Below are 17,124 nucleotides of genomic sequence, written 5' to 3'. Positions count from 1 at the left end.
AGAAGGATACAAAACTTCAACAGGCCATGACCCCACCCCAATGCTCAATACAAGAAACTGTTTCATAAAGGAAAATCTAACCTAGCATAGTAAGACAGCAGAGAGGGTGACTGAAAGGTAAAATACATAATAAAGTCTTTCTGAGAATAAAACATGACTCACACAGAAACCTACAAGCTATGATAAGCCAGGAATAAGGCCAGAGAAACTGGGTTCCAGAGAGCCGAATGAAGACCCTTCCAGGGTAGCTGCGAGGTCACTGGGTTCCATATACAAGTGCAGCTATTTGAGCCATGTGTTACCTCTGCTTTATAGATGAAGAAACTGGGGCTCAAAGAGGTAAGTACTTAACCAGTGGCAAAGCCAGCCAGGCAGTGAGAGAGCTAAAATGGAGGTTGGCCTGACCACAAACATCTGTGGTCTTTTCTACTACATCACACTTACTGCCAGAGTCAAAAACGTTCATCATTGCACATAACACATAAATTAAAACTCTTCCTGATGAGTTCAAACACTTGGGCAAATGGGCTGCAAGATAGCATACAGACAGAACACTGTATACATAATAAATAAATAAAAATTTAAAAATAATGTTAAAAAAAGAAAACAAAAATCAGAGCGTGAGTTTTTTCTTTTTAAGATTTATTTATTAGCTGGGTGGTGGCGGTGCACGCCTTTAATCCCAGCACTTGGGAGGCAGAGGCAGGTGGATCACTGTGAGCTCGAGGCCAGCCTGGTCTACAAAGCGAGTCCAGGACAGCCAAGGCTACACAGAGAGAACCTGTCTCGGAAAAAAAAAAAAAGATGTTAAAAACAAGATTTATTTATTATGTATACAGTATTTCACCTGCATGTGTGCCTGCACATCAGAAGAGGGCATCAGATCTCATTATAGATGGCCGTGAGTCACCATGTGGTTGCTAAGAATTGAACTCAGGACCTTTGGAAGAACAGCCAGTGCTCTTAACCTCTGAGCCATCTCTCTAGGCTCAGAGCATGAGTTTTAAGTACACATTCATATTCATATTCCCTCCCCCATCCCCCCTCTCTTTCATGCAATCTAAAGGTTGTTTTTTTTAATGTTTATACATACAATTCTGGATGTTTAAAGAAAAGAAAATCATGAGCACAGCAAATCCTTTCTGTAAAACCCTAGAGGCAATCCTTCTTCTGTGCTCATAATGAACCTGGAGAGAGGGACACAGCCCTGACAGAGAATGACACTGGCAAGTTCATAGACCTGTAAGTGCCATGAAAATTCTCCTTGAGCAACTGCCTCATTGGTGCCAAGGATCAGCCATCCATCCAGATGAATGCAGCCAAGGTTGATAGGGTCACAGGCAGGTTTAATGGCCAGCTTAAAACTTGTGCCAGCTGTGGGCCATGCCCGGGGTGAGCGAGTCAGATGGGTCTATCTCTGAGTAGCTAAGGCAGCGTCTCACGGAACTTCTGCTCAGAGGAAACCTGGGGGTGTGCGATAAACAACAAGAACCCCATCCCAAATTCTGGGCAGTGTAAAAGTTTAGCTTCCTAACGAAAAAGAACTGGAGATTCAAAAATAAATCCTGAGAAAGGCTGCAACAAAACTTGTACAGATGAAATCTGTAAAATTAAAGTTCACTTAATATATAAGGATAGGAGCTGCAAGGTCAGCAGCCAACAGTGTTCACGAGAGTTATTCTCAAGCTCCAGCCCTCCCAGGAAAAGCCTGGGCCGGTTACCTGTTAAAATTCCCCCACGGCAGCTGCTCCATGATTAGTGAGGTCAGGTGAGAAGCAGGGAGGGGCCCCAGGCCCCTCGCTCAACTGTGTAAGAGCCACGCTCTATGTCCTGACATTCGTGTGGTTGGATCTGCTAAGGAACATTCTACTGCTGGAGGTTTTGCATAAAATTTAACAGAACAAACCTGCATTAGGTCAACAGAGAAATGAGACTGATGCCTCTCCGTCACCTCAGGAATGATTTCCATCTTTCCTGCCACAAGACCCACCTTTTTAGTTAGGTATTTGGCTCCTTCAACCCACTGCATAGTTGGAAGGGGACAGGACAGAGTTAAAACAGAGTGCAGAACAGCACACACATCAGAGGAATACTTTTTTAAACTTACGTTGCCACACAAGATCTGTCCTTTTTTTTTTTTTTAGGTAAAATGTGGTGTCTTTACTCATTCCTATGCAACTCGGTAATGATGACCAAAGCAGGGTCACCAGCATATCCATCACTTCATGCTGAGTATGCTCAAAATTCCTCCAATACACTGTTTGGGATTATCCAATACATTGTTGTTAACTGTATCCATGAAGAGTATGTACTTTAAAAATGTCCCTGAGAGGAGCTTGTACTTTCCCTCTTGTGTCATTTAATCATCCCACTATTAGCATCTCAGTGGTTTCAGAAAATTGAGTGCACTTGTTTGACAACCTGTGTGATCTACGTCAAGCAAGACCCCTCTGTGCCGGCTCTGCCGACTCTCATGAGCATGAGAACGGCCAGAACTGCAGCAGCAGCTGGGGACCATCAAACCGACAGAAATAGCTTAGGAGACTCCAACGTGTGTGAGTGGGGGGAGGAGAGGCTGAGTATCAGATTAAAAAATCAAAAGGGCAACAGGCAAAGGGGGGTGGGGGGCAGGGAAGAGGTGAAACCTAAGGAGAGTATTTGCCTACACTTCCTTTATAGCCAGGGTGGATATAACAAATGAAGGGGCCACCGACTATACAAAGCTGCCTCACCCCTACCCATTCTTACATGGAAGGCTTAGTTAAACCTGAGAATGTGACAGTCGGGCTGTGGAATGCTAACATCTAGCCTCAAATCATCTCGGTCTGAAGGAAACTCTCAGAGGAGATGAATCAGTCCCAGGGTTGTTCTGATAGTAGACACCAAGTCCACAACAGGGCGGGCACAAGAGCTGTGAGAATATATGACAGTCCCTCGGTGGACTCAGCCATGCCCAGGCCAAGGCATTTATTTCCTCAACTGGAGAGGACCAAGTGCTACAGGAACAGCTCTTGGGGCTGTTCTTGGCAGGGCACAGACACATCGACCCCACCCTACCCCCAATAGCCTTTGAACCCGCAGGCTTCAGAAGACTGGTACAGGCGTGTGCCATCTGCCTGGGCCACAGCCCAAGTGTGCTCGGCACATCCCTGAATGCCCTGGAGGAGCTTTATTCAGATCACCCCGCAAAGGAGAAGTTTTGCTTATCCTGACCCGCACATTTAATTTTGATCAGGCCCAGGACCTGTAACCTTCTTCATCGCACACTTGCCAGAATGTCCACTCATGTCACCAGGAACCTCCCCTGCAGGGATGTCCCGGAACTAGCCACACTGACTGTAGACTCTGCTCCCCACCTGAAAGCCTGGGCAGGAGAGAGCTCAAGAGCAGGTGCCATGCTGCACCCTTCTTCGGTGTGTGAGACTGCGTGGATTCAGCTGCTCACTTTATTTGACAACTCTTATGATCTGCTGAAGAAACCCTCCATCTTACTGTGTAGCCCTGGCTGTCCTGGACTCACTCTGTTGACCAGGCTGGCCTCGAACTCACAGAGGCCCACCTGTCTCTGCCTCCCTAGTCCCAGGATTACAGGTGTGCACCCTCACAGCCAGCCAATTGCTTGTCTAACTACAAACCAGAGAACAAACTGTGTGCATGCCTATTTCCAAAATATGGCAGTCTTGTCTTAACAATTATATTTGAACCTGACTTCCCATAATAAATCCTTACAATAAATGTTAATGAAATAATGAAACCTTACAATCCATGGCTGACTATGAATATCTGAAGTTACATTATTAAGAAAGGCAGAGGGCATTAGAAGATTAAATCCACCTGAGACCAAAACCAAAGGGGCCTGAATTGCACAGGTAATAGAGTTCATTCTAGGGAATAAATAGCAGGGGAGGACGATCTCTGTTGACCAGACTGCTGCAGTTATAACCACAGTTCACTGTGGACAGCCTAGGTGGCAGAGCGGCGTTCCACATCGCTTATCTCCTCTTAACAGCATACAGCCTTTAACTTGATGTCATACACATTACAGCCAGCCTCTGACTGTGAACACGCCATATGGAGGTGAAGACAGAAGCAAGGGGAGAGCAGCACAAGCTCATGCCACACCTTATAGAGAGCCCATCTATGACCTCCGCACACACCACTGCAAGGTCAGACTAGGAACAGCAGGTCCAAGACAATCTGCTCCATGCTAAGACATATAAAGGCTTCTACCCTCAAGGAATTAATGTGTGACACCCAGTGACTTTACTAACGCCTCTCAGATGGAACAAGAAGAAATTCACCATCTCTTGGCCCAATATCATATTCTGAATGTAGCTGAGGAACATCACAGAAACACTATTTATTAATATTGCTGACAAGAAACAGAAGCAAACTACATCTGGATTACTCACACGAGACTGACTAAAACTAGATTAGGAAACTACTCAAAAATCTCAGTTACTTCAGAATAAACACATCTTCCTATAGACACAATACTGCCCTCTAGTGCCCAGAAACAGTAATTATCAGCAAGCTCAGTAAACTTCCTATGTGCACAGTAGAGTTGGTGACCTACTTTGGTGTGCACTTGGGAGGATCAGACAGAAAAGGCTGAGCTTATCACACACATAAGAAGTGCAAAAGACCTTCAAGGGACTAAAAAATATGATGAAGAAGATAAGGGTAAAACGGCCAGTAAGACAGCTAAGCGATGAAGATGCTGGTTGACCTGAGTTCCATTCCGTGGAATCCACAAGGTGAAAGGAGCGAACAGAATCTGAAAGTGCCATCCACACACATACTGTGGTGTCTAGGCGTTTGTGTGTACACACACACACACACACACACACACACACACACACACACACACACCAAATAAGTAAACATTTAAAATCTTAAGAAATAAACTTAGAGATAAATTACTGGATAACAAAAGGGTTCTGTAATGTTCGTGGAGGCAGCAGTGTATTAGAAATATCTGACACACTTCATAAGCTTGAGATGAACAGCAAGAGCCAAGGCCTAGAGGTGGAAAGTACTGTAAGATTAGGAACACAGCCAGCACTCTCCAAGTTAGCTGCGATGTTAAGCCAGTGAAGAGGAATAAAGGCAGGCAGGCTAGGAGAGAAACAGGAGGGCAGAGAACTGGCCCATCTCCAGAAGCTGCCAACAGCAACACCTGCTATTACATCTAATTAAAGTCAAATAAAGCCAAACACTGGCCACATCTGTCTAGTGACCACCAGGCTGGCAGCATAGACGCAGTACTGGGCGGTGCTGTACCAGAAAGTGGTATAAACCACAGGAATACCATCTCCAAGACGCTCACTCCTTAAAAACAACAACAAAACACATCTGATCCTTCCCAAAGTCTACAAAAGAAAGCCAGGGAAGAAAGTGACTGTTATTAGGGATTTATCTAAAAAATGAAACAAAGACTAACACACACCATTTTCACTGGGTATCTTTGGGTTTTCAGCGTAATCGACTTCTTTTATGAGCTTCCAAAATGGTGCTTACATTAAAAAAAGAAATTAGAGAAGACATGATCTGAGTCCTCAAAGGCACGCCCAGTGTGGTAACACAGACCAACACAAAGTCTGAAACCTACATATGAGGTGAGGTTTTGGGGGTGGTTTTATTTTAGGGGTGGGGGGAAATTCCACCACTATGTGGTTCTTGGGTATGATTTTGTAAATAACAGTGTTGTGTTGCAAAGCCCAAAGGTTGGACACACCTGAGAGATGCACAGAATTCCACAAACTATCAGGATGTCTGGTACTTAGAGTGAACATCTCCCACTGCCATTCTGACCCTCCTTACAACATCCGTGCTTCTACTTACATGGCTCCTCACAGTAATGCAAACATTCTTCCCTATTACGTCCAGTGTAGAGCCTGAATCCAGGGCTTTTCACCCCACACAAGCTAACCCTGCAAAGCCATCAGCCTAGCAAACTGGGGCTCTGGAGCATCACAGCTCTCTGCATTCCACAACATCAGGGCTGCAGCCCAGCGACTGAAGTCTCTTGTTTCCCAGGCAATCTTCCCTCTGCAGGGCCATGGTACGTCTGTCACTTAGATCCAGTACACTTACAGATTTAACAAAACAAAACAAAAGCCTCTCAATCTGCTCTTAAAGTTCCTTGCAAACTGGGCACTGAGGATCAGTCTCTTCAGCTGCTTCATTCATCGCCGACTCCACACACTCAAGTCATCCTGTGAGAGCCAGCAAAGACCCAACGAGAGCTTAAGAACTCAAAGAAGTCTGTGCTTGTAGAAAAGTAGCACTTGCACAGATAATGACATAAACTAGTGACTACAGATCATTTCCAAGCTAAGAAACAAGAGTGATCAGATCAGACTTTATCCATCCAAATTTGATAAATTTTTGATGACATCTCTGTCCACTCCCACCAGAATGCCCATGAAAGGATTTTTCTCAAGTTCAAAACTTTCTGCAGAACTCAAATTTATTTACTCCATTCCAAAAGAGTATTTTGTCATTAGTTTCAGAATAGCGAAGGGACAGCAGACCACGAGGCCATCATCAATAGCTCCCTACTTATTTATAGCCAGTGATTTATTAATAAGACATCATACTTAACCTACAAGCAGACAGAACCACAGCATTTTTCCATCACTTCTTCTACAACCTAACCTAGGTTTACCCACTGTTAGGGGGAGGGGGAGGCATGAGAAACATCTTCATTATTACCCGATCTGGTTTTTCAATGCTTGCTATGTCCAGTTATCAATTTGTTAAATGCTCAACAAGCTTTAATACAAACTATGGGAGAATACGCCATCCAGAATGAAAGCTTGAGTGGCTACAGAGAAAAAGGCAGGGGGAAAGGGCAGTAGTGTATTTAAGTCAGGGCAGGGGGAACATGCAAACCCCAAGCAGTAAAAAAACGCTAACCTTCCCGCAAACTGTGGTAAGGGCTCAGGCACACTGCAGAGTAGCTGTCTTTCCCCGGCTGCAGGACAATCCATGAGAGTGGCAGGATCTTGCAGGTGGGCTGACAAAGCTTGGTCTTCTCCAGTGGGCTGGAGATATAAGACTCCAGAGGCCAATACTGCAAGAAGCCAGTCTCCATCCCTGCCCTCCTTAGAGCAGCCATTTCTCATCTGCTGAGGAGTTGATTAGCATTGCTCTCTCGGTTAAAGTGGGCACTTCAGTTTCTGCAGTGCAAAGGATTGCAGGAACAGCGAGATCCCAAGTTGACTTGGGGAGTGTGGCATTAAAAGCACTGACAGCAGCAGGGCAGAATCAGTAAGTCTCCTGGCAAAACATTTCTTCCTGTCAGCACTGGGACTCGACACCGATACCTCCCTCCACTACCCAAATGCCAAAAAGCAGGGCTGGGATGACTTCAATGTGTAGAGCTGGAAGACTCAAGGGCTCCCTCAGAGAAAACGCTCGCTCGTAGCAACCACCCAACCTCATTCACCCAAAATAGTAAACAGTTGGTTTCTCTGCTCAGAACCAAAAGGCTTCTGCCAGACAAGCAATGTCACATGACCAGGTTCCCTCTTCTTGCCTCTGCCTCCCTTCCTTCTTATGCAAAGCCTGTACTGAAGTAGAGGAAGGAGCTAAAACACAGCACTATTTTATTTTACTTGACAATTGTGTTTAAAACATTTGTAGATGAAAGATAACCAAATTTGGGGGTAGGAATTCAGGAAGTACTGACTTTGAAAAAGCCGTATCCCAGCAATGAGATAAAATGGGAGCAATAAACACAACAGTTGTTAAAATGGCAAATGTGCTCAATGAATGAATGAAGTGGGACAGTTACCATGGCAAATGTGCTCAATGAATGAATGAAGTGGGACAGTTAACATGGCAAATGTGCTCAATGAATTAATAAAGGGACATTTCTTAGCAAACTATGATCATTGTGTTGATAAACTCTAAAAGAAGATATAGCCTATTACATAGTTGACCTTTTCATTTCAAAAGAAACCAAAGACTGGGCTACCTTTAAAAAAAAAAATCACTGGCTGGCCTCAAATGCTCTCCAACCGTAGGCCCCAGTATAGGGACCGCAGGTGTGCGTAACCATAATTGTGATGGCTTGAATAAGAATGGTCTCAATAGGCTCCTATAGCGGAATGCTTAGTCATCAGGGAGCGGCACTATTTGGAAGGATTAGAAGAACAACAAGGTGTGGCCATGTTGGAAGGGGTGTGTCACTGGGGGTAGGCTTTGAGGTTTCTAAAGCCCATGCCAGGACCAGTCTCTCTCTGTGGGTCAAGATGTAGCTCTCAGCTACTTCTCCAGTATCATGCCTGCCTGCCACCATGCTCCCTGCTGTGATAGTAATGGACTAAGGCCCTGAAACTGTAAGCAAGCCCCCATTAGATGCTTTCTTTTATAAGAGTTGCATTGATCGCCGGGCATGGTGGCGTGCGCCTTTAATCCCAGCACTTGGGAGGCAGAGGCAGGCGGATCTCTTGAGTTCGAGGCCAGTCTGGTCTACAAAACGAGTCCAGGATAGCCAAGGCTACACAGAGAAACCCTGTCTCAAAAAACAAAAACAACAACAAAAAAAACAAAAACAAAAACAAAACAAACAAACAAACAGAGTTGCCTTGATCATGGTATCTTTTCACAGAAATAGAACAGTAACTGTGAAGTTAGTACCAGGGTATTTCTGTGACTGGCCTGATCATGCTGTTGTTGAAGGAATATGGAAGACTTTTGACTTTGAACTAGGAAAGCAGTTGGATATTTTAAGTAGTGCTTAATAAACCATGCTATCATGAGCTTGGGGACAGTGCCGAGGTTGATTTGAACTGTGGAAGGCCAGCTCAACAGGTTTCAGAGGGGAAGAATATTATTAAGTGGCCTAGAGGCTGTTCTTGTTACTTTTTTGGCAAAGAATGCAGCTGCTTTCTGCCCTTCTCCAGGAAAATAAATAAATAAATAAATCTGCCTGTGGCTGAATTGAAGAGTTTTGGATTAATGGCATTGGCAGAGGAGATTTCAAGACAGCCTAGAACTGACTGTGTCATGTGGTTATCAGCACTCACTCTTATGCAGATCTATAATGAAAAGGAGCAAGCTGGCAAAAAGAGCAGGCTCTCTTCTTCCATGCCTTTTATATAGGCTGCAGCAGAGGGTGTGAGGCCCCGATTAAAGGTGCATCTTCCCACCTCAGAAGATCTGGGTTAAAAGTGGGTCTTCCTACCTTAAACAATTTAAGTAAGGAAAGGAAATCCCTCAGAGGTGTGCCCAGCCATTTGGGTTATAGCTAATTCCAGATGTAGTCAAGTTGATAACTAAGAACAGCCACCACAATGACTAACTAAAATAAAGGACCATAAGAGCTGGGTAAGTCTGAGACCACAGACTAAGGCAACAATGTAGCCCATGAGGCATCTGAGATGCATAACCCTGTCTTGTCACCCTCAACTTACCTTACCTTTGATTTTACTCATTTAGATGGTAGTCTTATCATTCAACTTTTAGTGAGGTGATCAGGAGAGCTATACCAACAGGCTGAATTGAAAGATCTATCTAACAGCTGGGCATGGCGATACACACCCTTAATCCCAGCATTCAGCGAGACAGAGACAGGTGGATCACTATGAGTTCCAGGCTAGCCTGGTCTACAAAGCAAGCCCAGGACAAGGCTTCACATAGAAGGAAGCAGCTGCCACCAAGACACTCACTGGCATTCCCACTTATAGCAGTGGCTCTCAACATGTGGGCCACAGGCCCTTTGTTGGGGGGTTAATGACCCTTTTTACAGGGGTTCTAGACCAGATGTCCTACATATCAGAGATGTACATGATAATTCATAACAGTAGCAAAATCACAGTTATGAAAGAGCAACAAAAATAAATTATGGTTGGGGGTCACCACAGCATGCGTAACTGTATTCAGAGGTCACAGCATCAGGAAGGTTGAGAACCACAGGCCTATAGGGATGATAATACTAGATCAGATACTAAGGCTGGCAGCTCAGAGACATGCTACCGTAGTCTTTCCATACAAGGTTTCTTGGCATTCAGAAGCTGAGCAAGGCGTGCAGTGCAGGGGCACACAAACCGCTATGCTGAGTAATTTGTTCCAGGGGAAGGAAAATAGGTGAAGTTCAGGAATCTAACGCATCACTGTGCTTGCCACGGCTGCTGCTCACGGAGCCAGCTGGGAGGTGGGCTATCAAAGCCTCTCCTCGTTCATCCGCCTGCACACGCGGAAAACGGCCAAGTATTAGTGAAGCAGAAGGAGAAGAACAAAGGCAACCCTCTCACCAGAAACTCCTAGTTCAGCCACATCCTTGCCAACAAGAGCATCTGTGGGCTACTCAGCTATCAGAATAAAATAGCCAAAGAATCTGGCGTTGAGCACAGGGAACAACTGGAGTTCTTAAACACAAATGCTCCTCTGGAAACCGTTTACAAATTTCTTATAAACTTAAACTTAACTATTATCCAAACCAGGAAATCCATTCCTGAGTGACTTAGGGTCTCTACTGCTGTGACGAAACACCATGACCAAAAAGCAAGTTGGGAGAAACAATTTAATTGGCTTACACTTCCATATTGTAATCCATCGCTGAAGGAAGTCAGGGCATGAACTCAAACAGGGCCAGAACCTGGAGGCAGGAGCTGATGCAGAGGCCATGGTGGGGTGCTGCTAACCGGCTTGCTCTCCATGGCTTGTTCAGCCTGCTTTCTTATAGAGCCCAGGACCACCAGCCCAGAGATGGCCCCACCCACAAGGGGCTGGGCTCTTCCCCACCAATCACTAATTAAGAAAATGTCCTACAGAATTGCCTACAGCCAGATCTTATGGTGGTATTTTCTCAATTGAGTTCCCTCCTCTCTTATGGCTCTGGCTTCTGTCAAGTTGACATAAAACCAACACCTACTCAGGAAAGATAAAAACATGCCCACATAAGGGCCATACGTGAACACACAGGTCAGTAATTTCTCAAACTAAAAACAAGTTAAATGTTCTTTGACTTATGAATGATATTAAAAAAAAACTTGTGGTGTACCAATTCATAGAAATAATAAATATTTATCAATTAAACAAACAAACAAATCACAACGTGTTGTCATAGCAGCACATTCCAGTGCTGGGTTATCTTTCTCAGAACCCACTGAACTACATTCCTAAAAGAGAAGATCACGAGCACAAAGAAATCAATTTCTTTTTTTCTTTTGTTTCCTCAAAACATAGACTACAAATGCTACCCGTGAATGAACGAGGGAGAAATGCAGGCTGTGTATGAGTCTGCCTTTGCCTTCCCTTTCTCCTAAGCTAGCAATGGTCTAGAAGCAGACTCTCACTCCTTTACAGAATCTGTGGTTCTTTCTCCTCTCTTTTTAAAGCTCATTAAAAAACAAAAAGCAAAAAATAAAAACAGAATGCTTGGATAAAACACATGTCCATTACCTGCATACAAAAACATTTCTAGAGTATGAAAAAAAATATATAGGCTCTACAGCTGGATACCTGGGTTTAGGTGTCGTGTCTACCACTTGCTAACTATGAGACCTTGAGATACTTCTAATTTTGTGTCACCATTTCCTCATTTATAAAGTAGGGATGTGTCCAGTGTGGTGGCGCACACCTTTAATGCCAGCACTCGGGAGGCAGAGGCAGGTGGACCGCTGTGAGTTCGAGGGCAGCCTGGTCTACTAAGTAAGTCCAGGACAGCCAAGGCTGTCTCAAAAGACAACAACAACAACAAAAGGTAGGGATGAAATAATGCATCAACAGATTAGCACATATGGAGGGAATGGTTCAGACAGTTCTCTATAGTCATTCAGTACACGTGAGATGGTATCATCACCTGTATGTAACATGGACAGAGACATGTCTGTACACAGCACAGAGGGGAAGGAAGGTCTCCACATGGGGGCAGGGATAGAAAACTTTATTTTCCCTCAGGTTTCTATGAAACAAGTACAGGCTTTTAAAAACATACAGTTCCCCCACCCCACCCCCAAACAAACAAATAGTGAAAGAAAGAATGCTGGGATAAGAACCAGGAATCTTGTTTTCAGTATTAGCTGCACTGCTTAGTGTCCAGCAGTGCTTAGAACAATGAGGGTGTCCCCATCTCTAAAAGGGAATGGTCGCAGGTTCATGATCACATTAGACAAACCATACCACTTACTTTATTTTGTTTTTCTTAAAATCACATCATTATTTTGTGTACGTGATGGGAGGGGAGGGCCAGTGTGTACGTCCCAAGGTGCATGGGTGATGGTCACAGGGCAGCTATGCAGAGTTTGTCTTTCCCTTACACCTTTGCATGGGTTCTGAGGCTTACACCAGGCCCTCAGGCTTTCAGGGCTAGTGTTCTTACCCTAAGTCATCTGCTGTCCCTTGTTTCCCTTTTGATATCTGCTGTCTACCTACCAAGTATCTAGCACTGTGGATACAGACCACTCAGGGCTACTTAGTGAGACCCCTATCAAAAACAACAACAACAACATCCTCTAAATATGGAATGGGTTTTTTGGGAAAGCCTGCTTACAAGGTTGGATGAGTGTTCTAACCAAAGGAAAAGAAACACAAAAAGTTAAGGGAGTGACAGCAGCTGCTTGAGAAATGGAGAAGAAAACAAAACAACAACAACAACAACAACAACAACAAAAAGAGAAGTGGAGAAGAAAGAAAGATAAACAGAAGAAGCATTTTCATTTTCAGCAGAAGGGACAAGACGCAGCACTCCACATCGCTGCCATCTCCAGAGAAACGGAGACAAGATGTCCTTTATTCTTACTCAAAACAACTCTGGGCTGGTGACGTGGCTCAGCTGGCTAGTCTAGCATGCATGAAGTCCTGGGTTCCTTCCCAGTACTGCACACACTGTGCATGGTGGATACGCCTGCGATGCAGGTACTTGGGAGGCTGAAGAAAGATCAGTTCAGGCAGGTTGGGCCATGTGAGACCCTAACTCAAATAAAGGTGTATATGCTACAATAAACCTGACAGTTACTACGTTAAGATGAGCATTACTGAGTTATTCATATAGCATACAGCTGCAATTTCAAGGTTTGCATTTATTTTACGCATTTAAATGTTTTGCCTGCATTTACATTACATACATATGCGTGCAGTGCTGACAGAAGCCCAAAGAGGGCATGCGATCCCCTAGACCTGAAGTTAGAAGCCCTTGCAGCTGCCCTGTGTGGGTCCTAGGGACTGAACCAGACCTCGTAACCACTGAGCCATCTCTCTAGTCTCTAGCTGCAAAAGTTTACAAACAAAAAACGTCGGTAATTTTTACTCTCCACAGCTAACTGCACATAGTTGTTTATGCAATAAGTTCTAGAGGCAGGAAGATCTCTGAGTTCAAGGTCAGCCTGGTCTACAAAGTGAGTTCTAGAACAGCCAGGGCTACAGGAGAAACCCTGCCTCAAAAACCACCCACCCACGCACCCACCCACCCACCAGGTGTTATCATATGGTGCTGGGGAGGGGAGCAGACATGGGAAGTGAGCGGGGACAAGTGCCTGCTCTTCAGCTGTGAGACCTACCCAGATGCACAGGAGCTAGACAAAAGACTGTGACATCCACCTGGGATCGGGCTGCCCTTTGCTCAGTTCTGACTATGGATAAATCATTTTTGTACCTAGAAACTGGAACACTGCTACATTCATAAGTTTTTAGGGTGAGCCAATAATCTGCATTAACAGTACTGAAAATATTCCACTAATTGTCTCCTTTAATGTTTGACATTTACCTTTAGGACACCCCATGGTCTCTCACAGCACAGAGGAAAAAAAAATGTTCACAGGGTGAAAAAAACAGGGAAAGAACAAGGCATAATAAGGAGCTAACATCATTAAATTAATATTTTAGTGAATTCATGATAGTGCTCATAAAGACATCATGCCTGGAACTTGACATTCTTTTAGAGTTTCTAACTGTTAACATCTTCCTACATCAGATGACCTAATAAATTAAAGAAAAAACATCACCCAAAATAGGGAGCTGGTCACTATCTCTCCTGGGATTTCTTGTTCTGCCTCTCTGACTAACAGTGAGTCACTTTAGAGGCAGCTTGGGGCACTGGCAAGCCGAGCGAGCACAGGCCTGGGCAGCAGCAGCGCCAGACCACACTGTGGACAGACCATTTCCTGCACGTGGAGATTACTGAAACAGAAAAGTCAAGATGAAAGGAGCGTGCCTAACTGTCGCTGAATAAGAATCTCTGCAGAAAGGAAAACAGCACAGCACTTAATGTTTCTTAAGCAAATGACAATTAAAAAGACTGCTGCCTCTCCGTTGTTACTTACTCAAGAATGTTTTTGTTCTGTGGTTTTACTATGCAGCCCAGGCTGGCTTTAAAAATGCACTCTTTTAGCCAGGAGTAGGGTCACATGCCTTTCATCCCAGCACCTGGGTGGCAGAGGCACAGGCAAGCAGATCTGTGTGTTTGAAGCCAGCCTGGTCTACATCGAATTCCAGCACAGACAGCAAGGTCTTTGTAGAGAGATCTTGTCTCAGGAAACAAAGCAAAGAATTGCAATCTTCTGCCTCATCCTCCCAAGTGCTAGATTCAGGCATGCCATCACCAAGCATGGCGTCGAAAACCCCTTTGAAGAACTGAGCTGAAGGGTGGCTGCGTTAGAAGGTTGGGAACCACTGCTCTAAGAGGTGGGGCCTACCAAGTACAAGAACTTAGGTTATTGGAGGTGTCGCCTTCAGAGGGGATTGATGGACAAAATGCAATAAAAAGAGAGCCCGGCACCAACATCTCTCCGCTTTCCAGCCTTGCCTTGATATGGACTCTTTCTCTCTCATACATGCTCCCATATAGATCCATGTTGTGATGTAGATGCTAAGTCCTCACCAGAGCCAAACAGAAGTCAGCACCATGCTCTTGGATCTCTAGAATTATGAGTGACAAGAACCTCTGTTCTTCGAAAATTGCCCAGTCTCGGGTATTTTGCTCTAGCAACAGAAGATGGAGTAAAAGCCAAACTGATTCTACTTCAACTTTCCTCCTCTTATAATTTTCTCTTTGAGCTGAAATCAACCATGTGATACTTCAACTCCAATACAAAAAAATTTAGAAAGCAGAGGAAATATGTGCAAGTCTTCAAGTTGAAATTTTAATTTTTAAAATTGGATTTATTTATCTTTATTTTATGCACATGGATGTTTTACTTGCATATGTATGTGCACTCCATACATGCCTGGTGCCCATGGAGGACAGAAGACAGTGCTTGGTCTTTTGGAACTGGAGTTACAGATGGTTGTAAGCTGCCATGTGGGTGCTGGGAACCAAAGCTCAGTCCTCTATAAGAACAGCAGATGTTATTAAACCTCCTCAGGGGCTAAGTTTTTATGCTCTAATAAAGTGAAAGTCTTCACATAAACAAAGGATGTCACACTTTTACATCTCTTTCTCTTACTGGTGGCTTACAATCTCCTTTCCGAGGACATTTTTCTGTGGATAATTACATTTCTAGCCCCTGACATATTTTTTCCTCACCTAGCACCACAGAGGATGTCCGTTTGCCACCCACTTTCTTCTACTGCCCTCAACCCCTACCCATCAGGGCAGCCAATAACTAATAAAATTCAGAATATCTACCCCATTCCATTTAAAAGATCTTTGGTAGTGCTGTGTGTGAGCAGGAACCTAAAGAAACCTTTTGTTCTGTTTTTCCCGACAGGGTCTCTCTGTATAACAGCCCTGGCTGTCCTGGGCTCGCTTTGTAGACCAGGCTGGCCTTGAACTCAGGGATCCACCTGCCTCTGCCTCTGCCTCCCATGTGCTGGGATTAAAGGTGTGTGCCACCATGCCCGGCAGGAAATCTTAAGAACAGGTTCTCTCCTTTAGGAGAGCCCAGCAAACAAGGCTAAAAACCCTGCTCATCTGTGCCTCGCTATAACACTGTGTTGCTTCTAAACATACTACCACTCTACCAGTGAATCAGACATCAGCAGTTGATACCTCCACATTATGAACTGTCAACGAAATAAAAACTACACATTCTGAAGGAAAACCTGCTGGATGGTGTCAGACAACACTCCGTCAGCTCTTGCCCACACTCTGTGACTCTTTGTTTCTTTCCAAAGCTGCCAGGGCTCCTCCAGCACACTCCTCTCCCATCACCTCACCCCTGCAAGGGCGCTGGAATAACCTTTTTCCAAATCCATACATTTCTTTAGAAGCCAAAGAAGCCAGAAGCCACATACACTCACCAGGGTTCCATGCTGTGTTCACAGACTCAGTCCTCTACTTCACATAACACACAAGGGCAGGACAAAAAGGACAGCCGTTTAACGACCTGCTATCTTTAGTGTGAAAGTGGAAAGCTTTCCTCACAGTGTAGTGAGGCAACTGAGCTCCCGCAAATACAGGGCTCAGTGCCAATTCCAAACCCTTCGTCATTTAGGAAAGTGGAATGCCCACCATACATGCTTACTTGAGATATATTCTCTCTCTCTCTCTCTCTCTCTCTCTCTCTCTCTCTCTCTCTCTCTCTCTCTCTCTCTCTCTCTCACACACACACACACACAGTATTTTAATGGTTCTAGAATCCAATCCAGGTTGTTGGGCGTGGTAGACAAGTGGACAGTACTGTCCTACAGGGGGCTAGAGAGACGCTCAGCTGTTAAGAACACTTATTGCTCCTGCAGAAGAGCAGGTTTGATTCCCAGTATGAACATGGTGGCTCACAATCTTCCAGGGGCTCTGATGTACTTTTCTGATTTCCTCGAGCACCAGGCATGAACATGGTGCACACACACACACACAGACAAAACAACATAAAATAAAATACAAACATCTTTAAAAAAAAAAAAAAGACTGTTCTATTTAAAAAAAAAAGGTAACATTTTCTAGTATTTAAAAACAGAACTAGCTGGGTGGTAGTGGTGCACGCATTTAATCCCAGCACTCAGGAGACAGAGGCAGGTGGATCTCTGTGAGTTCAAGGCCAGCCTGGTCTACAAAGCGAGTCCAGGACAGCCAAGGCTACACAGGGAAACCCTGTTTTGAAAAACCAATTAATTAATTAAAAATAAATATAAAAACAAAACTAGAGCCAGACATGGTGGCGTACTTCTGTAATCCCAGCACTCGGGAGGCAGAAGTAGGCAGACCGATGTGAGTTTGAGGCCAGCCTGGTTTAC

The 17,124-nt window shown here is 44.5% G+C and overlaps 1 protein-coding gene across 4 annotated transcripts in view; it reads right to left on the bottom strand.

Moving 5' to 3' along the window:
- Positions 1-17,124, bottom strand: part of MRTFA (myocardin related transcription factor A) — a 103,103-nt gene that overhangs the window by 43,097 nt on the left and 42,882 nt on the right. The window contains exon 1 of one of the 4 annotated variants that reach the window (XM_084748345.1): positions 6,922-7,253. The exons of the other annotated variants lie outside the window; for them this stretch is intronic. Coding sequence (XP_084604471.1) covers positions 6,922-7,123 — 202 coding nt within the window. The 5' untranslated portion in view covers positions 7,124-7,253. Of the gene's footprint in view, positions 1-6,921; positions 7,254-17,124 lie in introns of those variants that run through there. 4 annotated transcript variants of the gene reach the window in all.

The sequence above is a fragment of the Acomys minous genome (assembly GCF_964271855.1).
Source record: "Acomys minous genome assembly, chromosome: 12".
NCBI classification, from domain to species: domain Eukaryota; kingdom Metazoa; phylum Chordata; class Mammalia; order Rodentia; family Muridae; genus Acomys; species Acomys minous.
The sequence above is the reverse complement of the archived record's forward strand: the minus strand, read 5'-3'. Positions and strand labels throughout refer to the sequence as shown.